Genomic DNA, 26203 nt, shown 5'->3' with positions numbered 1-26203 from the left:
GAAAAAATAGACTCGCAATATTCCAACTCCATATCGCAAGGATGTGGACTGTCCCTTCCTGTTTTAGTGCCGAGGGAGCCACCGTACCGACTCACACCGGAGCAGGAATACAGGCGCTCACAACGCGATTATGTCTGGATTCTCGCTGTGTTCGTCAAATACACGAAGCTGTATTTCCCATCGGGGGCTGTACTGGCTTGTATATTAGGGAACGCTGTTATGTTATTCCACGGGTAGCTGGTAACATAGCAGGCCTGTTTATTGCGCTGCCAACCCTTGTTTCTTTCCTGTGTCAATGATTGTCCTCCCCTCACTCGAATGGCGGAGACTAAAATCATATATCACATAGACGAGGAGGAGACTCCTTATCTGGTCAAGCTGTCCGTTTCTCCAGAGAAAGTCACCTTAGCGGATTTTAAAAATGTCCTCAACAATCGGCCGGTCAACAGCTACAAATTCTTCTTCAAATCGATGGACCAGGATTTTGGGTGAGTGGCCACCGTCTGTGATTATTATTAGCCTGCTCGCCTGGCTCTCTCCCTTTTATCATCGCACAGTAGTAGTGTGTGTAAAAAAATAAAAAAAAAAGCTTATCGCCAGGCCGTGATGGGCAACATCACATTGTTCCATGTGTGCGGACTGTATAGTGCCATGTCTTGTCTCCATGCTCCTGGCACCTGCTCATTATTCCAGGCTATCCTGTGCGCAGTGGAGGAGACACACGAGTGTTTGAAGTGATACCAGATCTGTCCGGAGCCCTAATGACGCAGCCCTGCATGTATTAACACAGAGCCAGACCCCTTGCTCTCCTTATTACTGTCGGGCATTAACCCACATTAACGTCAATGATACATTAACCATGTGCAATATATGAACGTGAGAGGCGTGTTGACAAAGCGTCCACATGTTCAAGTCCTCAGGTTTCATATTGTGCTGTTTGTGTGGCTTGTGCCTTGGTTTTAGTAGCATGTGAACCGAGGGTATGATCATCAGAAATGGCTTTTAATAGATGAGGAAGTTATTTGCACACACACACAATGGGCTGCAGGTGAATCCCAGGGGAACATGTCAGCCACAAGCCAGTGGTTGTGATTATGAGATACTATCATGTAACCACCGTTTGCATTTAATTGCCCCAGAGGAGCAGATCTGTCAAACAACACTGCATCCTCAATTATTAATGTTGTATTATGTCCTGTTTCGTTACACTAATGCCTGACAGACTCATTTTAAATGCTTGTTTGTTGGTTAAATAATACAGAAACCTTAATGAGGCGTCCCGAAGTCCAGTTGCAGGTATTTAGACATATAATAGACAGTATTGTCATTTACTGTCCTCAGGAAACAGACATTAAATGATTAAGCCGCACAATGTAGTTGCAGCGGCGTTTATGGGACAAAACATTACGTTATCGGACATCTTTTTTTAACCTAATGATTGAAGTGTGCGCTCATTTAAAATAATTAATCCTTATTGTTTATTCATTTTTTTATTTTTCATGGTGAATTTAACCCCAGACAGTCACAGGAACTTCCTCCTCCATCCACTGGACGCTGGACTTTTTAAATAATAGAAATATTTCCTCCCTCTTTCTCGCCTTCCTTTCTCTCTCTCTCCGTTCCTCTCTCTCTGTGTAATCCTGTCCTGATTCTCAGGAGTTACACCAAGTCTACAAAGCTCTGCAGCTCACTTGGTCAGCAGGATCTACTTGTATCAGGCCTCTGCTGGGAATGACATATTTGTGTCAGTGCCTGTTTCTCATTCCAGTCTGAACAGTCATACATGGGCGCACACACATTCATATCTAGCACTGTAGTCACAAACACGACTGGAGGAAATGCAGAGGCAGGCAGTGTCTTTAGAGCCAAGCGTCATAGATTTCCACTGCAGCCTGACCTTGTGAGGGAAGCTGGCTCTTCCTGGTGGCAGGCTAGGCCTGGTGCGGCGCTTTGTCCCCAGCCCCGGCTTCCTGCCTCTGTTGCACTGCAGGCCAGGCTGCTCACTGGGCCTCAGGTGATCAACAAGCAGATTATGGAAACAAACAAAGCATGTTTGCTTTCTCCACATGGAGACGTGGCTTCGTGTTGCTGAACACACCGCTACAGTAGGCCAACCGGCTCCCGCATGTGCATCAAGAAAGCATGTTAAATTACGTGTACAAGTGGACATTGACAAACGACTGTTTCCACATAGAGCAGATTATAAAGGAGACTCCATCAGCATCCGCGCCTTTGAGTTAAGGTTGAAAATTCAGGCTCTGAGAGTGCCGTATGGTACTGGCACAGTATGGAAGCAAAACCCAGTCAAAGGCACAGAGGATAGCAGCGCTTTGTGGTAGCCATGCTGGCTGTACTGCATACACACAGACAGTATGGCTGCTGGAGAATTAGCTAGGGAGGAATAAGACTGCTGAGCAGAGAGGGAAAACATCAAATCCCTTGCAGTTATAGACAGTGTTTGAAATGTAAATGAGCAGTCAGTGCAAGGTCCTCTGTAGTAGACCCCCTGCCATGCAGGAAAAACCAGCCATTTTCTTAAGGGATTGCTGAACTACATTTGTGCCGGCAAAATCAGGTCTTTAAGCGATGGCCACACGAATTTGATAAATGGTTTGCCCCCAAAATGCCTCAGCTTACTGCAGCGAGCAAGTCACGTCGGCTCTGTTTGCAATCGTATGGAATCGCGTGGCGTTTCCACTCGCACAACAGAGCACAGCAAATTATACGATGAGCGTTTCTTTGTGCACATTTCATACCTCGGTTGTTTTTCTTTTCGGTAATATTCATTCATTCATCAATATTCATAAGACAGGAAATTAATTGAGGCAGGGTTGTTTTGAAGCAACCCACTTGGCTTTTTCGGAGACTTCAAGGTGATGATACGGCGTTTTGTCATCGCCACTGGTGGTGAGTGGGTTTGAGACCTCACTATAATGCAAGTCACAGAGGCACTCTGGAGCTGAGGAAGCAGCCAAGCTGAAGGTCTGAAAGAAACAGACTTGTTTGTGCCTTAGAAAATAGGGGGGCTGGTAGGGGAATCTTTTTTTTTTTCTGCTGAGGAAGTGATGCTGAGCCCCTGTAGGACAAAAATCTGCAGCTTTTTTTTTTTTTTTGCACAAATTCACCTCCGCCTCACCTCGCTTGTTTTTGCTGTTTGAGGACGGATTTTGAAGGTTATGCTGCATCTGTGCGTCAGAACATTACCAACACACTCTTAATGTAATAGTGAACGCACACTTTTTGTTAGATAGTGACTTTATGTATGGAAAAATGTCTGAACATTGTTATTAAGATGCTTTGGAAATCATAGTTACAGCACCAAATGTGACATCAACAGTATGAAAGCTATAATTAACAGCTTTCTAGATGGTTTTAGTTGAATTTAGCTGTTTACTGAGTCAGACTCTGTCACATTAAAGTCTATCTTTTCGCAGTCTTATTTGACTACAAATATTTTTGCTTCCCTGTTTATAGGATCATTAGCATCAGCCCACCAAAGTCCTTGGACGGCTGGTCGGTGTTGGCTTGCTTCTCCTGCCCTCGGTTTCTGGTGAAGGCTGTAACTAGCCGGCCCTCCTCTGTCTCTCAAAGCATAAACAAACATGTCTAATCTTCCCCAGCTACACAAATATCCCCAGCAGTGGAATATGCAGTGATCACCAGGGCAAATCTTGTGTCATTATCCTGTGAAATCTGTTAAGACCTATTTAAGCTGTCTGCTGTAAGATGTCAGATCTGTGACAGCAGCCCACACCAAGACACATGCTTCTCTAAACAAGGCATACGGTTTGTATGTGTGTGTGTGTATGTGTGCGTGTGTCTGTGCTTGTAAAGTGTTCACGGTGAAACTAACACTCCTGATATCAGATGGAAGCTGAAAAGAATGCGGGCCATGGATATTTTACCGCATGTTAAAGACGTCATCTGTTATGATTGGATCTGTTTCTTGGCTCTTCTGGTTTCAGTTCCTCTAACAGACAGAGATATGTTAAAAGGATTTATTTTGCATGCCAGTTCTTTCAGAAAATGGAAAATTACTGTAAAATTGTTGAAACAGGCAACCGTATTCCCGTCAAACATAGGAAAGAAGAACCACCGCTCATATTTTATTTGTTCGGGCCACTCCCACATCCTCACAAGTCACCTTACAGCTGCTCACGCGGCTCGAGAGGCAGAGAGGATGCAAACACTTCCTACCTAACAAGCAGCCGGCAGAATCAGCCCTCGCCTCCCTCCCTTTTCCTCCCTGAGGTGGAACAGGCCACAGCAGCAGACTCTGTGGTCGTCAGTTCCAGCCACAAGGCTACGTTATCTCCGTCCACCACTCCCAGCAACGCAGCTCCCTCAGCAGCGGGGCACACAAAAACACAACTAGCTTGGCTAATCATTTCAGTAGCAGAGAAGTTCTGGCACACGAGAAGCGGAAAAATAAAAGCTGTAAAGTCACTGTCAGAGACACCCCTGCGTAAAATCTTCTTAGGCTTTCCTGCTGCTCCAAAGTCGAGCCTCTCCCCTTTCATGTACCGTGTTCAAAGCCAAGAAGCTAATGTGAGATCTCTTCTAAGTCTCAGAAATGTGTGGTTGTACCAAGACTGGGAAAATCCTCTGCAAAAAAAACAAACAAACGTGCATGAAGCCATGCAGGGACTCATAGTGGAAAAGCGGTAAATATATCATGGCGTTTTAACCCCAAGTGTAGATGTAAGGTGTTTGCACGCTCATCTCCTCTATCCTTTGACTATAGCTCTGGGGGTTGATCTACGTGACGCGAGCCTAGCAGGTGTGGTGACTGTTTGCAGCTGAACTGTGTCCCAGCAGGTCAAAGGGTAACTGGGAGGTATTTTTGAAGGGAATTTACAGCCAAAGACGAACACACTGAGGGAGGCTCACACTGGATCACTCTATTAATAAACTCTCGTGGGCCTTGACACCCTGTTGTAACAGCTCTGACATAAACGCAGAAAACATTCAGACAGACTCTTTCCGTCTGTCTGTCTGTCTGTCTAGCTAGCTGTCAGTGGGTCATAGTGAAACATGCACACCTGCGCAGATTTACTATTAGAGCTATTCATTACTGATTTATGGCCCTATCCTTGCCAGGTTGAGCAGCCCTTATCACGCCGTTGTGCTTAGTGTTACTGGACAGACAGCCATGATGTTAATAAATCACTGATACAGACTCCAAGAGTGTCATCGCTGCTGCTCATTCAGTTTCCGTCGTGCTCGCGAGGGTGCAAAGCTGGTTGAAAGCCATGTGAAAAATGGGACTTGCAAAAGAGTCTCTCTCAGTATGTGTCAACTAGGAGTGGATGTGTCCAGGCTGTAATAGTGTTGACTCTTGTGTCCTTCTCCTGGCCTAACTCTGAATCTGTCTGCCTGTTCCCCAGGGTTGTCAAAGAAGAGATTTCCGATGACAACGCCAAGCTGCCCTGCTTCAACGGGAGAGTAGTGTCCTGGGTAAGTGAGATGGATGGTGCAACCTGTGCTGGATGATGTAAATGTGGCCGTGTAACGCCTCCACAGAGCTTTTCCAACAACTCTTCACCTTGACCTAACTATTCTGCTGTATTGTATAGGTGTGAGCGATTCCATTAGATACTAAACTACTGTTATGAAATACAATCAGAGGTTCCTGAGTTTGACGACTAAAAGAGGAATCTCACCATCTAGTGTAACTGATCTCATGGTCGATTACTCTATTGACTGATGCAGCTTTATAGTGATTTGTAATTATGCAAGATGAACAGCTGTGAGCCAAACTTCCCCTCAGGGACAATAACGCATGTTAAATCAAATCAATCTGTCAAGTTGGAGGAGAATTTACATCTTAATCATTGCTCCATCATACAGAACAGAAGACACAGGATGTAGCTCTGACTTTAAATATCGAGAGGCTGTACCTTTCGTTCACTTGGTGGCTTTTTGTCCTTTTTAATAACAAACCGGAAGACGAGTATTGTACTTTATTGATTTCTGTGGAGAAATTCATTACTTTCCTCCACAGGGAGGTCAGAGGTCAGAATCAGTGACACAGTTGCAGTAGAGTTGTTAAGGACGGTCGTATTCAATATCACTTAAGCAGTGTCGATCGTCACTACACCACACTGCAGCTCAGTGACCAGTTTGCTCGAATTTATACAACTTTCTGATTTATTTACATTTAGTTTGTCAGAATCACACTACAGCAGATGTTCCAGAAGGTCTTTAAACCAGTGGCCCACTGTCATAAAGAGATTTATTTTCATAGCGACACCCTTTCACTAAAGAGGGTGATTCACAAAGACGATGAAAAAGATTTCTGTTTTTGACATTTGGATTCAATTTTGGACATGAAGTGCCCAATATATAACTATACTATATAATAAACTATATAATTGTTTTTACAACACTTTATCCGTAAGCCTTTAATGTAATAAGCAGAAGTATGGCAGTTTGTGATTCTAGCTATGTTTTGGCTGTTGTGAATAATATGAACTTGAAAAGCATTACTATCAGCCATATCCAGCATGCTACTAATTGGTGTTGGATTGAAATCAATCAGCATTTCTTTTAACTTCATTGACAATGACAAATCTGAACAACAACTGCTCCGGCAGTGATTATTTTCTGACTGCTCGAAAGTTAAGGCAAGCATGAACTATTATTTCCTCAAAAGCTGGGGCGCTACTGCATATTTAATAACTTTTGATATGCTGATTTAGATGTGTATTACTTTTTACTCCCGTCTTAATATGTTTAAAGGGGCTCTGTGGAACTTGTGCTTAAAGGTGGTAGTTTTATTATGTTGGCGGACTCTGTTTCTAAACCAATAGTAGCTGCTGTTGCTCTCTGTTAGCGGAGCAGAGAGAGGAACACTGAGACAAGGCATTCGAGAACGTGCATAAAGTCACGTCCTTTGGACCGTCGTGGAAAATCCAACCCGAGTCCTTCACAAAGAAATCCACAGTCCAGCAGCATTAAACAACTAATACAAATCGTCCACAGGCTCGTATAGGCAACTGAGAGAGCGTTACAGTATACAGTCACATATGGCAAATAAAAAAGTTATTAATACATGTAAATGTTACAAAGTGTCAATTAGAGCCCCTTTAAAAACAAACACAAAATGTAGTTAATGCAAATATTGCCTCATTTCTGAAGTTGTGAAATTTTATTGAAAAATAAAATTAAATGAACAAATCTTGGCGTACTCATTTGCCCAACCTTAAGGCATTACTGAAGTACACAACTACTGTAGCTATTGTCGTTAATTTCAGGCTATGAAGACATATACTTTTGGATAAATCTTAAAGCAAAAGTACACAAACTGAAGTATCTAGGGTTAGAAGAGCTGCAACAATAAATCAATTTTGTTTTTCAAATTTTTTTAACAAAAAAGTAAAAATTGATGCTTCTGAAATGTAAATATTTTCTAGTTTCTTTACTCCTCTATGACAGTAAACTGAATATCTTTTGGTTGTGGACAAAACAAGACATTTAAGGGCATCATCTTAAACATTCACTGACATTTGTCACCATTTCTCCGGCATTTTACAGATCAAACAACTAATCAATTAAACGAGAAAAGAACTAAGATTAATCGACAATGAAAGTAATCTTTAGTTGCAGCCCTCGAATGCACTGACGTATTGGATGTACTGGAGCGCATACTGACCACATTAAGTGGATCAGTATTGACCACATAGGATCGATTGACATTAGTTTCTTCATCAGTGTCATCATAAAAAGTAGTGTTTCCACTGACGGTTACATTCATTAAGACACACCAGGCTGTCCACACCTCTACAGCAAAGCCTGGTCTTATATTACATTATATAAAATAATCCCAACGAGCGCCACACATTGTGGTCGACAGAATTTAAACTTGGGGAAAAAGAGAGTACTGGTATCAGATCAGGAGTCAGTAAGAAGAGAAGAAGTCAGATTAATGCATCCCAAACAGTACTGTATGGAGGTATTTTACCCATTTAATACTGTCAAACTCAGAAAGAAGTATCTTATATCAGGCAGTTTTCCATGAAACCGGCGAATCAAAGACGAGAGCTCAGAAGTCTGCTCATTCTTAATGTGTTCAGCTATCAGACAGAGAGCTAGTCAGCAGCTCACAGACACAGAAGGTGATAGAAATGCGAAAAACACATTCCGACTTCGAAATGGAGCGTAAAGTGGCCCACAGGGCTCATATAAGAGTCTAGTGACACTAGTGTGACACCTGTGAATCCCGCAGCTCGCATTAGAATAATCATAGTCCCTACAGCTGTTAGTCTCCCCACGGCTGCCTGCTTTAACTTTCATTATTCTGGCTCAGATGAAAGGAGAGTAGTTGTATCTATGGGTCATCATCATATATCATCCTTTGTACCGACACTTAACTGAATAAAAGCAGCGTGGTCTTTAAAGTTTCTCTGTTTCTTGCGGTGTTTCTCAAGTTGTTTACGTGACGCCACAAGTCATCTCCAGGCCACTGTGCAGCATCTCATTTCATCACCTTTCCTCATGTGTACTCGTACACAAGATGCGCCTGCCTCTGGTGCCAACATCGCTGTGTTTGTTTATCGCTGAGTGTCGCAGAGTCTGTTGAGGTTGTTTTTGATCTTCTCCCTCCTCACAATGGGGCCTGCATCATCCAACAAAACATTTATTATTGTTTGTGTTGCTCTCAGCAGAATATATCTGCTCTCTAATGAATCTTTCTGACTTCCGTCTCTCTTTCTCAGTTGGTCCTGGCAGAGAGTGCCCACTCTGATGGCGGATCTCAGTGCACAGAGAGCCACCCGGAGTTGCCCCCTCCTCTTGAGAGAACAGGAGGCATTGGAGACTCACGGCCCCCCTCCTTCCAGTAAGTGGGCTGATCATTGCGTGTCATACATGCACAATTACACACATGTGCTTTAGCCAGATGTGTTCAAGCACACAACCCTGTGCTCTGGGTGACCTTTTTATTTCACAGCTTGCCATATGTGCTAATTATAATGTGGAAAAGCTCATCCTAGAGATTGTCATCTCTGGCTCGTATGGGAGGAGAAGGTGGTCTATACGCCTCTCTGTGAATTATGGCATGAAGTATGTGCTAAAGCTTGAGTGTGGGAGCATGCACGGGTGTGAGTATTTTTCCCACTAGAGTGTATGTTCCCTCCTGCCCACTCAACCATGGAGTAAGGCGTTAGTTCGCTCATCTATGTAAACATGATGCGTACACTGCCAGTGCTGCTGATTCTTGAAATAGCCTTGACAGCATACACATCTTCAGGCAAATACTGGCTCTCAGTGAGGCCCATTGTATACACTCACTAAGAGCATTCATCCATTCTGCTTAATAAAGGCATACGTGGTCCAAAAAAACTAGTAGGGCCTGAAAGCTCACAAATGGAGACTTTCCTGACAGCTTGATGACGGTTACCTGAGCCCTGTTTTTGATTTCAATCTGGCAGATTAGAGAATATGACTGCACTTGCTGAGGAGAAAGTCCCAAGCTAAATATAGCCAAAAGCGCTGGGGGCAGTGGGGGTTGTTGCCATTACCGCGCTAGAGCAATATGGCTGAGGCTCTATATTGAGAACATGCAATCTGTCATGTCTCTGTGTATCTCTTTATCCAGTGTTTGACATCTCGGCTCACATTTGCCCTCTATGGGCCGCTCCCGCTGCTTGGCTGTCAGCTGTCCTGATGATTTTATTGTTCCTGGCCAGCCCTCACTAGGACTATCGCCACCTTGTGGTGAATAACAGCAGTGTCCCGGACCTCTTACCCCACGTTATTCCCCCCCACCCACTCTCCCTTTCTCGCTCCCTCTTTGAGTCAGACAGGCAGGCCTTTCTCTCAGAGAAACAGCGTGGTGAGTTCCCTATAGCGAACCTCCTCTCTTTCTGAAATGAATCCAGTCTTCCAGCCCTCTACCTCTGTCTGTAAATAGCTAGAATATTATTACCACTTCATTTCTCTTTGTGCTTTATTCATGCATTTCATGTGTTTGTCGGCGTGAATGGCTCTATTTGATGAGCACACAGAATAGGTGTTTTGGGCTGAGAATGGACACAACTGATGTGCCTCTGCCTGGTAATCCGGATTAACAGACATTAAAAGCACCCATCTCCATTTCCCAAGAGGGAGGGGGGGTGGCGGCGATTGGCAGCAGAGAGGAGAGGGCGGGGGGTGGAGGGGGTTGAAAGGGGGTGGCATTTGTTCACAGCTGCAGCCTAGCGCCTTGGATAATCTCCCCCCGGATCAGCAGGCCTGCCGCCCGCCTGGTCAGCAGCCATCGACAGCCTGACAGGCAGGCATCCACCGCCACATCAATCATCACACTGCCTCCCAATCACTACCAATAGTAATGCATCCAAACTATGCATCTTCAGTCATATTTGTATACACGCACTGACCTGTGCGGGTGAATCCCGGCCCAGGTGCACCCATTAGTACTCCGAAGCAGAAGCGTGTAAGCATGCCTCATTGAGCACTTTATCCCGCTGAGTGAACACAGCAGACACAGCATCCTGTCTGCTCTTGTGTTTTTAATTTGCATTGATCATACACACACTGCCGCTGAGGTGTGTGAGAGCATTTTCTTGACCATGTCTGTGTTTTGTGCCTCTTTATGTTCTGTTTATAACAATAAATATGACACTGTTTGTACACGAGCACTGCCGGTGAGTGTGCATGAGTGCATGAATGCGCCTGCATGCAAGTGCGATTATTTATGCAGGTGTAAAGTACATGTTGCACACATGCCTAAGTACGTGTGACACAATGACAGGGTTGAGTAAAGTTCTCACCAGCTTCAGGTTTCTTAGGTGCCCGGTGGCTGTGTAAGTCCCTTAACCCCAGTGCCTGAGGCCACAGTGTCTCCATCCCTCTGACAAAATAACAACCTGCCCTCCAGCCTCTCCAGAACCCCCAGACTCCTCCTAGACCCAGAGCACACAGGCCGGCGTATTGCTCAGCCCACACCTGATCTACCACTTCTCGCTTTTTTATGCAATCTGTCATTCTCCCCTCTCTGTCTCTCTCCCAATCACGCTCCAGGCACCATCTGGGCTTTCAATAGGTCTCATTAATGCCAGTATTGTCCAGAACGGCTCCCTCTCAGGGTATCTGGTCATTAATGACACTTAGTGAAAAACACATCACATACCGCAGAACAATGAAACTGCTATTTTGGCCGGAGGGATTGAATTTGAAACAGAGTCACAATACGAGTTGCATATTCCCCTAAGGCTGAATGGCAGGCAAACAGATATTATAACAGACAGGACTATATTGTAGCTGGGGATTATGTTCAGGAGTGTCGGTCGCAGGCTTCCTGGAGAATTCATTTGAAAGACTTTCTCTGAGAGAGACCGGGAGCGTGTGTGTGTGTGTTTTGTGCATCATTATGAATATGACTGAAGTTTTCCAATGTGTGTATTGCAGCGCCAATGCGGTGAGCATTCGAGATGGCCTGGACACCGAGACGGGTACAGAGTCTCTCCTGAGCCACCGCAGAGAGCGAGAGAGAGAGCGGGCGCGGAGGAGAGCTCGAGAAACTGAGCGTGAGTATTATCAGCCGGGAACAGATGGATCCTATAAATGCAATTATCCTGTCATTTCCAAGTTATTACATTTCAGTTCCTCTCACTCAACTCTTAACTGTCTTACTCTACACAAGTCATTCACCCGTCCCCCCCGAAAAAAATTTTGGACAGACAGTAGACATGTATGAAAAAAAAGGCCCTCAGGGTTCACGTGGTGTGCGTTGAACTTTAAACACATACATATCTGAATTCTCAGAAGAGTGAAGAAGGAAGGAAAGAGGAAAGAAGTGAATAAGTTCACAGTGTGTCAAAGTTTCTGGAATTCACTGTCTTGCCCAATAATTGTCCTCCTTCTGTTTCCTGTGTGCGGCTCAGGTTTATGGTCAGAGGCTGTTTTCCACTCGGTAGTCACACTCCAGTCTTGTTCCATGATTATACCCTGTCAGAATATCAGAGGAAAGTCTTTTGCAGCTATTGTTGAGATATACATGCAACCATCTACAGTTGAAATGGATTAGAAATAGTTAGGATCTGGATTTTAAAAGCCCCTGATTACCGTTATCAAGTGCAAACGCCTCTGGTCCACGGTTCTGGTATTTGACTGCAGTGTTTTCCATTCAAATCACTTTGGCAGAAGGACAGCTTTCTTCTGGCTCCTTCAAAAGAGCTGCTCTCCTTCACAGGCTCAGTGTTTTTAATATGAGAGCCTGCCAGCCAGCATCACATGTCTGCCCTGTCCACAGCAGAGAAAAGGGTTTACTGGTGCTGCAGGAAAAAGGTGTGCTCTGTTTTATCAGCACCATCATACCTGTGATATTTTAAGATATCCGCTTCATTCTATTCCTGCTCTCGCCACACAGACATTGTGGCAGAATGAATTGTTTTTATGGCAGGAAGTATTAAACCAGTAGCTGCTAATGATCACTGTCTACTCTTTGCCCATCTTTCCTCCCCTTGCCTGGCGCTTTGCATCCTGCACTCCAGACTCATTAAGCAATTAGCATTGCATTGCACAGCATTACGTTGAGGTTGAAGAAAGATCTGTAACTGTCTCATATGCGGGAAACAGATATATGTTTATCCTAGCAGAATAACTGCATAATCATATCCATTGATTCCATTACTCTCATGTATCTTTTAATGGTGTTAGAGCTGCAATGATTAGTCGACTAATTCATTAGTCAGTTGACAGAAAAATAAACCAACTTTTCTGAAAATCAATTAATCATAAAATTATTTTTTTAGGTAAAAGTGCTGTTTTAAGCCCAAAAAACGAAGTATCAGTCGAACGGAATAAACAATGCATCGATTAATCTTGAAAACGTGCAGCAGATTAAGTGATAATGAAAATAACGGTTAGATGCAGACCTGGAGTTTAATTTCTCTTTCTCAAGACATAATGTTTGCCCTCACCTTGCTAGATTCAATGTTGCTAACGTCAAGGAGGAAATATATTTTTAAAAAGTCTTTATTATAGTGGCTAAATCATTAAAAAAGCCAAACAACAGGATGCGGCCTTACCTTTATAGTGGGCATGACTACATGTATTTCAGTGAGGAACAGCCAATAGGAGGCGATCACATGACCCAGATAATGACATGAATTGACATAAAAGATTACATGCACACAATGTGCAGAAAATAAACATTTAAAAAAAGTTGAATGTGTACCCTCACTGAGGCCAGGATACTTCAACACCTCCAGTCTATGAATCCAAAAAGCATCTCTTCGGTTAAGTTTCCCTATTCTCTCCCCTCTGTCTGGTGTTTGGCGCCCTGATGAAGACCTTATGATCAAAACATGTTGACTTTTTAAACAATTATTTAGGCTTTTTAAAGTTTCCTTCCTCATTTGATACATTTTCATGCATACAGAATCATCATCATCATCATCATCATCATCATCATCATCATATCATACAGGAAACAGAAACTTACTTAATATTTCTGTCTCTCTCTCTCTCACTCTCTCACACACACACACACACACACACACACATTCTTTCTGTCCGTTTCCTCACCTGCTAGTTTATTAGCTGTAATTAAGTGAATCCATCAGGGGAATTGAGTGTTTTGCAGAGCAGTTTCATGGCTCGTAAATCTAGCGAGCAAGACCCAATATAATGCAATTCAATTTGGCTGTGTTGGCTCAGTACTTGCTGTCACAGACACGTGGCTTGGATGTAAAGAAATATAAAAAAGGTGCAGGTAGCCCTGCCTTTTAACCTCACAGCCTGCAGCAGCAGCAGGAATTCCCCTGTCACCTTATACACACGCTTCAAGTGATTTTGTCTCAGTGTGAATGCTAGGTGTTTTACAGCTATCAGTTAAAGTGGTAAACGTATCCCTTCGTATTTTCTGTCTGTGCTGTGGCTGTTTTGAGAATGAATGGATGATTAATGCAGCATTTGAACCTTTTTAGGAGGGTGAACAGGTGTTCAGGAGTTACAGGATATTGTATATTCAGTTATTGTATTGTGGCAGAGAGCATTTATACATGCAATAAAGAAAAAAGCATTTCCATTACAAGGATGTTCAGCGCTGCTGGGATTTAAGGTTGAGGTCAAAGAAGACCTGGCTAAGCCAAAGCACTTATGCTTGTATTAAAGTATTAAACCAAAGCACAAAAACAGCTGGTGAAAGTATGAAAAGCACCAAAAACATTTTATTTTGGTCACGCAACGCTGCTAAAGGCGGTCAGGCTTTCAATCACCTGATGGTGTTTTCACCTGAGGCAGAGATGGGAGAGGACAGAACATCATCTCAAATCCCATATTATCTCTGTTTTGGAGAATACCATCACCTGATTGGTCGCACAGAGATTAGCAGTCATTCTATAGTAGTGTGCAATGGGAGGGAGGAAGGGAGGGGGAATACTTTCTCCTGACTCTCAGCTCAGTTTATCTGTGCGTTGGAGGAAGGCACACTGACGGCTGTGGTGAGAGGGATTTATTGTGTTGTGATATTTGACATTTGGACATGTTATATGATTTAATGTGAATTCATTTTGTGGTTAGTTTAATGCAGGTATTTCTTTAAAATAATTCCAACGTTGTTAAGCAAAGCTAGTTAAAATAGGAGGGTTTTTGTTTTGTATTGAGGAAAGAGGTTACTTGTACCTGTTTTGAGCTTTTATAGGTTGATGTAGTTTATGTAATGTAAAGAAATGACCAATTTGAACATTGTTAGATTTTGACTTCATCTGATTAGTACATTATTTATTCATTTTAAGGATAATAGTTGATAAAATCAGACAAGGAGCCTATCTTTTAAATGTGAGAACTTTTGAAAAGGTCATTGTGGCCCAAGTTTCACATGTCTAGTCAAAAAGTGATTCACTCACTTCTTGTTTTCTTCCTGCCCTCTCTTCAGAGTATTTCTATTCTTACTGCCTATTTTTCACTGCCTCTATTGTAGATAAGCTGTGAAGCCTGTCAGCAGCCAGCCGGTGGGCAGAGACCGTCTGAGGCTCAGGTTTTAGAGAGCTGCTAGCGCAGACGGAGCAGAGCACAAAGGCACAGATTTCAGTCTGTCTCGGTGAACCTGCACACTCGTTGTTTTTGTTTTGTTTTCTCTGGTGTGGCAGTCCTCTGAGCGTGGGAGGAAATATGTTTGAGTGAGTCCTGACAGTGGATGTCCCGCTGCTGATTGAGTGCTTATGCGCAGCTCAGCTTTCATAAAAGCATCTTCTGGGCGGAGTTTGCGATGGGAACAACCACATTGCTGGAATTTTTTGCTTGCTCACGCCGCATACGCTGGCTGCCACGCCCTCTTCGCCTTATGAGACCTTTCCAGCCAATCCGCTGTTATCCTGAGACAGCTCCGCCTCACTGGCAATGTACGTATGGAGATGGACAGGGTGGTCGTACACTGTTGGGAAGTGGAAGAGTGAATTTATGTCATGTTATGTATTCAGCTCTGATTATTTCTCCTTTTTAATATGTATGTATTATTCCAAGTTCTGCTTTTCAGTTCATGTTTCTAACAATGCTAAAGTCATCCAGAGCTACGAGAGAACAAAGATCTTCTGTTGTTTGTCGTCACTGTCAGATAACTATGATCTTTTCTGATTCCGCCACTCTCACTACCCCTGACTTTCTCCCCTCGCGGTTGCTCCCTCTTGATCTGATCCGACCTCACGACGAGCAACGTGACCTCCCTGTCTGACTCACTGCTGCTCTTCCTCTCTTTCTCTTTCCAGTCCCTCGCATCAACGGTCACTCGAAATCAGAGCGCACTGCGAGGGACTCTGCCATGGGTTACGACAGCGCCTCGGTAATGAGCAGCGAGCTGGAGTCCAGCTCATTTGTGGACAGTGAGGAAGATGAGGATGCCAGCAGGTAACATACTACCTAACATCAAAATGGATTTTTGCACAATGAAGACACAGTTTTTTTTCTGAAACAACTTGACACATAACACAATAATATCTCTGCAGTAAATGCCATTTCTGTGAAGCACATCATTTTATTGTTTGTCATGAGAATCTGTAAGGGTGTTCATTCCCAATAGGTCAGATGATCTTTGAGATTGACATTTTTGCATTGGCTATGGCTGCAACTCACCATTAATTTCATTATGAAATAATCAATTATTTTTCTGTTGCTTAATCACAAAATGCCAGAAGTTAGTTAAAAAAAATGCCTGTCACAATTTCCCAAAGCCCAAGTTGATGCATTCATATTGCTTGCTTTGTCAGTCCAACAGTCCAAAAGTCAAAGATATTTAAGTTACAAAGATATAAAACACACAAAAAGGAGAAATCCCTCAGATTTGTGAAGCAAGAATTATTCAGTGTTTGGCATTTTTGCTTGATAAATGACATCAATTATCAAAACAGTCTATTCATTGATTAATTGATTGTTTTCCAGCTCTGGCTGTTGCTAAACCAAAGTTAAATAGCAGCACATATTATATATATGTGCTGTAAATAATACCAAGGCAACAATATAGCAAAAATATAGTATATAATACCAACGCAACAATATCAGATATGATGTCAGCATTTTTCAAGGCAACATAAAGCAGCTTACAGACACGGGAAGAGGCTTATCAGCACTACAAAGTTCAGCTTACAAAGTGACAGATGATTTGTATTTTCCTGCAAATGTTTCCTTTTATGTTGTCATCCTACTATATAAACCCTCTTATTCTAATATCCTGTCTTTGTCTTCAGTTCCTTGTCATTATTCCCCCTCTTTTTGTCTGTGTTTCAGGCTCAGTAGCTCCACAGAACAGAGTTCCTCTTCGCAGCTGATGCGCAGACACAAACGTCGCCGACGGAGGCACAAAGTGGCCAAAATAGATCGGGTGAGCACCTCTAAGACACATCACCGCCCGTGCTGAAATTGAAATTGACATAGCGTGTGTGAAACAGATGAGAGTGCTGATTGATATAGATTTTATGCCACTCCGACTATTTCTGATGTGCTTTACTTATTGTGTCCTCTCTGCCTTTCTAGTCGTCATCCTTCAGTAGTATCACAGACTCCACTATGAGCCTCAACATCATCACGGTCACGCTCAACATGGGTAACCCTGAGACTTCAAAGACTATTATTTGATTTTATTTATAAATATGTATATAGATATAATGTTTTTCAGGGCTGATACTGTGCCTGTTCTCATTTCTTTCTTTCTCCACGACAGAGAAATACAACTTTTTGGGTATCAGTATTGTCGGTCAGAGTAATGACAGGGGAGACGGCGGCATTTACATCGGCTCCATCATGAAAGGAGGAGCTGTAGCTGCTGATGGAAGAATAGAGCCTGGAGACATGCTCCTTCAGGTACACCTGCAGACACTTCTCTTTTCTTACCACTGTATGAAAACGCTTCTGCCGCTGCTGATTTGTAAAGTGTGAAAGCTGAACATGACATAAAAAAACCCACTGTATTTCCATTTGAAGTTTTGTGGCCTATTAATAACCTCAATGTTGCACTCACTTCCATTACGAGGCTATTTGATACAAGTCGTAATTCTGCCTCTCCTTTTCCTTCCTGTTCTTGCCTCCCTTTTCATCTCTGTGCGGCTACACCCTCTACAAAACGCACGATGTCTGATTACAATTTGTTGTTGTTGCTGCAACATTCATATTATAGGTTTTATATTGTTTACCGTGTTTCCCATAGAAAGCAGCTTAGGATTTGCAGGCATCTGAAGGCCTGTGAGCACAGCAGAGATGAAAAGTGCATAAACACATCTGAGCCCTCTGCAGAGCCTCAACATAATATTTTTGTCATAAAAACATCGTATAATTGTGTAATGTCATTTGATTTAATGAGGTAATTATATACGCTGTCGTCTGCCAACCAGGTGAATGACGTAAACTTTGAGAACATGAGCAACGATGACGCTGTGAGGATCCTCAGAGAGATTGTTTCCAAAACTGGGTAAGAACAGCTTTCTCAGAGCAGCGACTGAGCATTAGGATTGTTTAACTCTCTGCAGCAGAAGATTATCACATAGAGGGAATTGCTTACTGTATGTAGGGTGAAATATTACACCTCAACATTACATGTAAATTAGATGGGGTGCTTGTTGGGTATTGAGAGGATTAAAAGAGTTAGGAGAGCCCATTGAGGAAATCATAACTGTAAAATACAAGCATATCCCTACAGTTTATCCATTTTTGCCAAAACAGCATGTTTGTTGCTACAGTAGATTTGTTGACTTTTCAGACCCCTTTTGTGGCTTTTTCTAAAACAGGACAAGTGACTTTCTAAGCTGGCATCAGCTTTTTCCCGTTGCTGTTATACCAGTTTAGAACAAGCTCTTACAGTAAATGTAGCAATGTACTCAAATACTAAATATACATTAACTTGGGTTGTCATTTAAACCACTTTTACACCAAAATCAGTGTGCACAAGAGAGTTTTTATAAATGCTTAAAATAGGTGTTTGACGTTTACACATTACCAGGAGTTTGCCTTTCTGCCTTTTTTCCTTGTGTGTCACACTTGTCATCACAAATAAGAAAAACAGCAGATACGGCTCCACCTGGAAGATGTTAAAAGGTGATTTAAAAAGTCTTAATCAATAAAATTCTGAATTAGAAACATTGTTTCTTTCCGGAGCTGACAACAGAAGTCGTCAAAGAGTCAGACATCTCTGATTTGTGGTACATTCGACCAAAAAACACTGACTTGATCGATGAATTGGTGATTTGATTTTGAGCTCGTTATTCAAACAGTAAACCAATAAATGTCAGCAATTTCACACAACTTACCTCTGTGAGATACAAAGTAATGTGGAGTGGAGAGTAATCTGTTCATTCCTGATGTTTTATTACATGTCTTAACCAGACTTTGCTCATTTATCTTTAAAGATATAATATGCAACATTTCCGCAATAAAACATCTAAGAACAAGTAGACCGTAGTCCTACATTTATCAGAAATGCTTCCAATTCTGTTCCAACATTCATTTGGGTGCCCGTTGCTATAACTTCCCAGAGAGAGTCAGAAAATGAGGTCTGCAAACGTGACTAAACACAACATGGTTAAAACTTTGCACTAACGTGGATAGATGTTCATCAGAAATGGTGGTTGTTTAACGCTGAAGACAACAGCGTTAAACAGTCAGGTCGATGATTCGACATTACTTGCATCCTTTGTTTAGACCTAGAGACCGTGAGCAGCCGAAATTACATACTGTTCAAACTGATTTTCTATTTGCTTCCTCTGCAGCCCTATTAGTCTTACTGTTGCCAAATGTTGGGACCCGTCTCCACGAAGCTACTTCACCATCCCACGTGGTAAGACAAACCCCAGTACTATGTTGCAATCACATACATACATATCTAATTAACTTATGGAATCGAGGGTCTAAGGATAGAGCATGTCATTCATTGTACAGTTTGTTTCTTATGTAAAATAAAGTAAAAATAGGTTTGATTTAGTAAAATATGCATTTGATTAGTCAAATCAAATCAGTTTTATTTATATAGCCCAAAATCATTATCACATTGCCTCAGTGGGCTTTGCAGTGTAGCTCATGTCCCTGAAGAGGTTTGAGCCAGACAATGTTTAAACTGTATCTTTTATTAGAGTTGCCTTATTTTATTTTTTGCATTTGTTCAGCTGAACCAGTGAGACCCATCGACCCTGCAGCCTGGATTTCACACACCACCGCCTTGACAGGCCCTTACCCACACTATGGTAAAGACAACCAACACGTCCATCACACACTAGAAACATCAAGTCTGTTTTAATTATGACAACCTCACAACATTTAAACAATTGAGAAGTTCCACTCACAGACTCCTCTCCCGTCCCAGAGTTTGATGACCTGCCTCTATCTGCGAGTAAAACAGACATGGCAACCATTGTCAAGGTGATGCAGTTGCCAGACTCTGGCCTGGAAATTCGAGACAGGATGTGGTTGAAGATCACCATCGCCAACGCTGTCATAGGTGAGAAAAGCTGAGCCATGTGAGCACACAAAAAACTAAAAGCAAACCCTTGTTTCCTGTGAGCGAAGATTTGGATTTTTTTTTAAGCAATTTACTGTAAGTAATGCATGTACTTACAGTAACTCTTAAAAATAGACACCCACAAATGAAGCATAAAGAAATTGATGTTTATTGACCATTCGTTTTATTTTAAATTGTGCACGCTTGAATTACAAATGTGAAATTTGAGACAGAAACAGATTAAATCTGTAATCATATACCAGCTTTTCTCAAATCCTTCAAGTAATTTCTGTTTCTTGTTCTGAAATAAGAATCATTGCAACTCACTAATGCAAGTTTTAAGTTTTCTGGTCTAACCATAAAATCTAATTCTGAGCCTTGAAACTAATCATGCATACAGCAGTTTTGGCATTAGTTTCACTGTCTTTATTCAAAGTTCCTGCAACATCGTGCTGCCTATCTACATGAAGCCACTCTAGTTGTTACAGTTTGCATGTTGACAGTATTTTTAGCATCTGTTCAACACATTAGAGAAGGAGACCTCATGTCTGTTTGTGTGTGTTTTTCGCTGTGTCAGGTGCTGACGTGGTGGACTGGCTGTACTCCAGAGTAGAAGGATTCAAGGACCGGCGGGATGCGAGAAAGTACGCAAGCAGTCTGCTGAAACATGGCTACCTGAGACACACCGTCAACAAGATCACCTTCTCCGAGCAGTGCTACTATACCTTCGGGGACCTCTGTCAAAGTACAGCCACTTCCCTCAGTGTGTCCTTCCACGTGTATGGTTTTTTATTTATGAATAGAAGGATTGTGCTAAGTCGCTCCCTCTCTGCTTCTGTTTTCTCTCCAATAAGACATGGCATCACTCAATTTAAACGAGGGATCCAGCGGCGGAGGCTCTGAGCAGGACACTCTGGCACCGCTTCCACCCACCAGCAACCCCTGGCCCCTGGGCGGGCAGCCATACCCCTATCCTCCCTTTCCCTCCGCACCTCCCAGCTTCCCGCCAGGATACTCAGACCCATGCCACAGTTTCCACAGTGGGAGTGCAGGCAGCCAGCACAGCGAGGGTGAGCAATGAGAAGGAGGGGCAAGGCGGGCCTTTGAGTTCTCCATCAGCTTTTCATTAATTAATGTGATAATTTGACTCAACATGCAACATGGCATTCTCCCTAATCTCAGTATTCCTGACATATGACATCACTATTACAAAGTGTCTGACTCATGCTGATGTTAGCTTTTCCGGCTCACTGGGCAGGAAACTGACACTGGATTGCTTTTTGATTATTAATGTGTATTCTAAAACACGTCCTGTATTGTCAAGGTCAATCATGAGCATCTTGAGTCACACAGCGGACAGCTCTGCAGTACTGGGTGTGTACATGACAAAAATAATCGGATCAACCATGTGATTACAAATCGCCAGCTTGTAATGATCAGCGCCGAGTCCATCCCTCCTCATCAGTTCTCGAATTATCTTTTTGTTCTCATTTTGAATCAGTGCTTTGTGTTGCTGCTGCATGGTTTTTGATATCTGCATTGAGGGAGAGTGGCGAACCAGGGCGGTTTGTACAGTACATAAGTGGGTGGCTGTGATAGTGTGCTTGTCATACGCTTTTTAAACTAGACAGTCCAGACAGATAATGGTAAGTTACTTGCTACCATCTATCTGTCTAATTTTCATTGTTTTGAGTGATTCATCCAGACATCGTCATGTCTTGCTTTCAGCCGGTTGTCACTCTTTCAGTTGGTTTAACTGCAACCCATGAAACGTGGAAGGACAGAGTTGACAAAGATAAGACTAGTCATGTGATGTACTTTTACGTAAGTCAAATGGTAGTTTTTTTTTCTTCGTGGGTAATTATGTGTCCGCCTGCTTGTTTGAATGAGTGCATGTGTGCATTTTTTGCATTTTTGAGAGGCAGTTTCTCCATAACTTGAAGATTTGTTTAGTTGGATGACCATGAGAAGACCAAAAACAGCCTAGGGTTTAATATAAGCTATGACATTACGGGCCAGATGCACAGTTAGGTAGTGTGGGAAGGGTTGGGCTGGGAGGTGTGTGTAATTCTGTTGTTCCCTCTGTTTCTGCTGGGCAACGTTAGACTGAAGGAGGAGGTAGTCCCAGGACACTGGGGGAACCGGTAAGCCTGCTAACCCCCTCTCCTCCTCTGCTGCTCTCTTTCTCTCTTTCATCCTCTTCATCTTCTTATTCTCTTCCTCTTCTCTGTCTCTCATGCTCAACATTCTCCACCTATCATACTGTGGCTTTAAGGTTTTTTTTCCTCCGCCCGTCCCATGCATCTTTCTCCGTTCCGTGTGTATCCCGTGTGTGACTCTCCTGACAGTCCATTCTCCCTCTCTGCACCTCTGGGCATGCATTCGTTACTGTGCTGGGAGGTGCATGATGCAGGATGATCACTCTGGGGCTTATGCTATCATTCTCACTGATAGGGGGCGATCATGCACCACTTTACCCAGTACTGTTGGGCTCATTGTGGAAGGGGAGGCGTGGAATGTGTGATTTTGCAACCTTGTGGTACACCTCTCTCAGTATGCATTGCCAGCACTGAGACCTGACCTAAAAGAAGACCTAAGCTTCTTTTAAAATGAAACTGGGTAACGCTTTATAACAACCATCATTAATAAATGGTAAATCTATAGTTAATTTAACATTAGTTAATGGTTCATATCACTCCTAACAAACAATGAAATGCTTTACAAACCATTTTTTAAGTAGTTGTTTATTGTTAAGCTCTAACTGATGTCTATAATGCTTTGTAAATGTTAATTTATACTGTATTGTTCATCTATAAACATAATCTAGATGGACATTATAAAATTGCAACTGATGTTTATAAACCTTTATAATTGCTTAATAAACAAGAAAGCATTTCATCGTTTTTTAACAATGGCTACGATTACAATAATGTGAATGGTAATACAATATAGTTTAAATTTAAAACATTTATAACTGGTGGATGGGTGGTTTAAGATCAAATTTCTGAAATGGCTAAAGGGTGTAAGAGTATTGATTTTAATTAGTTGCTGTGTTCTGTTCCAGGAGTCAGGTGCGCTAAAAATGAACTGCAGTCTTTCCAAGTTTGAACCTAACTTGTGGAAAATGTTAAGTCACACAATAATATAACTATTAACAAAAGTTTATATAAATATCAGCTTACCATTTATTAATGATGGTTATCATAAAGTGTTACCGAACATTGACAATAACTTTATTAAATACATATTTTGTGCTTTTCTGTGTTATCCACTTAGTGCTGTGTAGCAGTGTCTCTCTGATGCAGGTGTATCATGTTTACTTAGAGAATATGTGAATGTTTCAGTGTTTGTATGAATATCAGACGAAGCCCATGGTGTTAGTTGCTGCAGGTGGAACTTGGGGAAGAAACCTTTGAGATAATCATGTTTGCCCTTGACTGCTGACTCTTGTTATATTGCCTAAGAAGATATCTCGTCACACCTTAAACAAAGTGCAGTAATGTGTTTAACAACATTAATGCATTCGTGCCATGAGATGTATAGTGTCTGGTACAGTTGATGAAGGCTTCATTAAGCTTTACATTATATTTTGTTTAATGTGTGACCTACTGATGTCAGTAGCTAAATAAGGTGGTCTAAATCAGCTGTGGCTGACGAGTTAGAGCTGATGTTTGTTGCTGCCTTCAAATGGAACTTGCGAGCTTGTGGTTACAACATGGAAAGTTGTGAACATGATGCAGTGTGCTTAGTGTTCAAGCGGTTAAGTCATGAGAACAGCTTCTAGACAACAGCTTATAATAGCCACTTAGGCTAACAGTTTAGCAAGCTAGCGAGGGGGTAACATAATGCTGGAGATGCAAAAGCATAAAATAGATGAGGACATTGGGGAAATCCACATTTTCCTCAGAGATATTGTAAAATTACAAGGAGCAACTAAAAATGCAGTATATTAACTTACTCTCCACAGAAAAATTAACTTCTGTGGCCATAAACAAAACTTTATCTGAAACGTGAACATGGGAGTTTTCAGAAAATTTCCACCTATGAAGTCATTCATATGGATTCTTCTCGTGATCGTGATAACCGTGACCCCATTTGAAGGCAGCATGTTTATTTATTAAGTGTACTTGTAGAAGGCCAATCTAAAATGTCTGAGTTTCTCTTCCTCAACAGGAAGCCGAAGCAGTGGATCCAACCCCAGCGCAGGCAAAGGTAGACGTTCCTCCCCACAGGAGAAGGGTCAGAGGTCAACATGCAGCGAATCAGAGCCTCGCGTCCGTGGAGGGAGGCGCGGTGATAGGTCCGCCAGCCAAATGAGCCACCACAGCCACGCCGTCTCAAGTCACAGTCATGCCCGATCAAGCCTCAGTCACAGTCAGTCGCATAGGAGCCACACTGTCTCACAGAACAGCCACCCATCCTTCACTTACAGCCACGCCCCCTTCACCCAGCCAGGGCCAGGCTCGTGTGCCCACAGTGAGCGGAGCCATGCCTCCTCCTACGGCCCCCCAGGCTTACCTCCCCCTTATTGTCTGGCCCGACTGGCCCCTAAGACCTCGTACAGCAGCAGCACGCCCCCCGGAGCCCCTCCTGGGAGAGAGTTAGCAGCCGTTCCTCCTGAGCTCACCGCCAGTCGCCAGTCCTTCCAGCATGCTATGGGAAATCCCTGTGAGTTCTTTGTTGACATCATGTAACAGGACAGTGCCTTTTAAAACTCATGGAGCACAAAACAATTCTTTCCCAAAATCCGTCACCCCCTTCTCACTTTCCTCTCAATCCTTTGCCTCTGACTGTCTCCAAGTTCAGAATGTAGACCCTGACTGGCCCTCCACCTACCCCCTGCTATCTGTCTATCCCTCTGATGTCTAAGCAAAGGAATACAGGCAGCAAGCGCACAACAGGAGGGAGTCCTCTCACAAACACAAGCACGGGTCCTCTGTGGTTGAAAACCCTCTTCTGTATTGACGTGACGTGTACAGTTTGTGAAATGTGAGTGGTATTCAGTGTGGTGATTTTTTTAAAGCTGCCACGCAGACATTCTCGGGAGTGTGTACTCTACCTAGGATATTTTCTGTTCTGCAAGACCTTTAAGCTGGCTGGGCCCTGGATCTCAATCCCCCAGACCCAGACCGAAACCTACAGCCCGCACTTAGGAACATTTCTCTGGGTCTAGTACTTGGAATTGATCTCCTGACTCGTATCTGTGCACACAGATACAATTTAGCAAGTTACACCAAACCTCTGGCCCCGTTTCCTTTATACTGTGGCATTGCCACCAGCTTGTTTAAGCTCTTACCTGCCAACTACTAAAATGCTAACCTTGACCAGTTCACGATTCGTGGATTTCTTCTACTTCATAAGGGAGGCCCCGTAGCCAGCCATTAGTTTAACTAGGCTGCATATTGCATGACTGTCTCAACTGCTTTAAAGAAAAGAAATTTTATTAATACATTTTGTTTAAAGTATTACCATTATTGGGAGGAGGCGTTACCTCTTGCCGATGTTCTAAAGGAAGAATCCGTACACTGGATGATTTTTTTGTGATGTTATTTATGTGATCATGTTGCATTGATGGTGTCATACTTTGTCTACTGCGGCTGACTGACAGACAATCAGACATCACCCTTTGTGAATCAGTGGCCTGTTACCACTGTCCAACTGTGCTTTGTCGAATGTATCATTATTCCTGTTAGTGACTAAAAACCCTGACATTCATAACTCTTTGGTTAAGTAAGAAAACCAACTTACAAAAACAGGATTGCAAACAGTGGACACTCACCATAGCTGTGAAAGCAAGCTCAAAGGGGTGACATGAGATCAACCAGGATGCTGAGAGCATCACGGTCATCTATGAACTTCCTTCCTGAGCTTTGATAAAAGTCAGTGCGTTAAATGCCAAAGCCTCACAATGCGTGGTGGTTATTTCTCAACAATGCAGGAGCTGTCAATGATGTAAATCAGCTTTATGAATATCATCTGGCACTTCTCATTTTACATCTTCAAAGTGACTTCAAGGGGAATCCTGGCCTTCAGATTCTGATCTCCTTGCAAAACAATGGCAAACCCCTGTTGTATCTACCTAAAGTTTAGTTACAGGAGGGAAATCACAGACAGACACTAGTTTTATGAGCACTTTTCCATTTTGTCTCTCCCTCCCCTTTAGTATGAAACACTGTTTGCAATCAAAGCTTTCTCTTTAATTTTGTTTCTTTACAAAAGAAGAATAAATTGTACATAGAAATTTATTATATATATGAATAAAAATATATATGTTAAAAATTT

General features: G+C 42.6%; 1 protein-coding gene across 2 annotated transcripts; it reads left to right on the top strand.

Annotated features, from left to right (window-relative positions):
- Positions 1 to 16: 16 nt before the first annotated feature.
- LOC311265362 (putative segment polarity protein dishevelled homolog DVL1P1) lies at positions 17 to 26203 on the top strand. 2 transcript variants are annotated; one of them, XM_084366941.1, is made up of 15 exons: positions 17 to 488; positions 5388 to 5457; positions 8718 to 8839; positions 11410 to 11528; positions 15711 to 15849; positions 16726 to 16819; positions 16972 to 17041; positions 17159 to 17298; positions 17826 to 17902; positions 19197 to 19264; positions 19590 to 19667; positions 19769 to 19921; positions 20499 to 20666; positions 20776 to 20991; positions 24095 to 26203. In XM_084366941.1, the coding sequence occupies exons 1-15, from the start codon at positions 319 to 321 to the stop codon at positions 24613 to 24615; spliced, it is 2205 nt and encodes a 734-aa protein (XP_084223067.1). In that variant the 5' UTR covers positions 17 to 318; the 3' UTR covers positions 24616 to 26203. The 2 variants fall into 2 exon arrangements, with proteins under 2 accessions (XP_084223067.1, XP_084223068.1); XM_084366942.1 differs by having other exon boundaries at positions 18 to 488; positions 19787 to 19921.

Source organism: Pagrus pagrus (genome assembly GCF_965226575.1).
Source record: "Pagrus pagrus genome assembly, chromosome: 11".
Taxonomy (NCBI): Eukaryota; Metazoa; Chordata; class Actinopteri; order Spariformes; family Sparidae; genus Pagrus; species Pagrus pagrus.
This window is presented reverse-complemented; position numbering and strand designations above follow the sequence as displayed.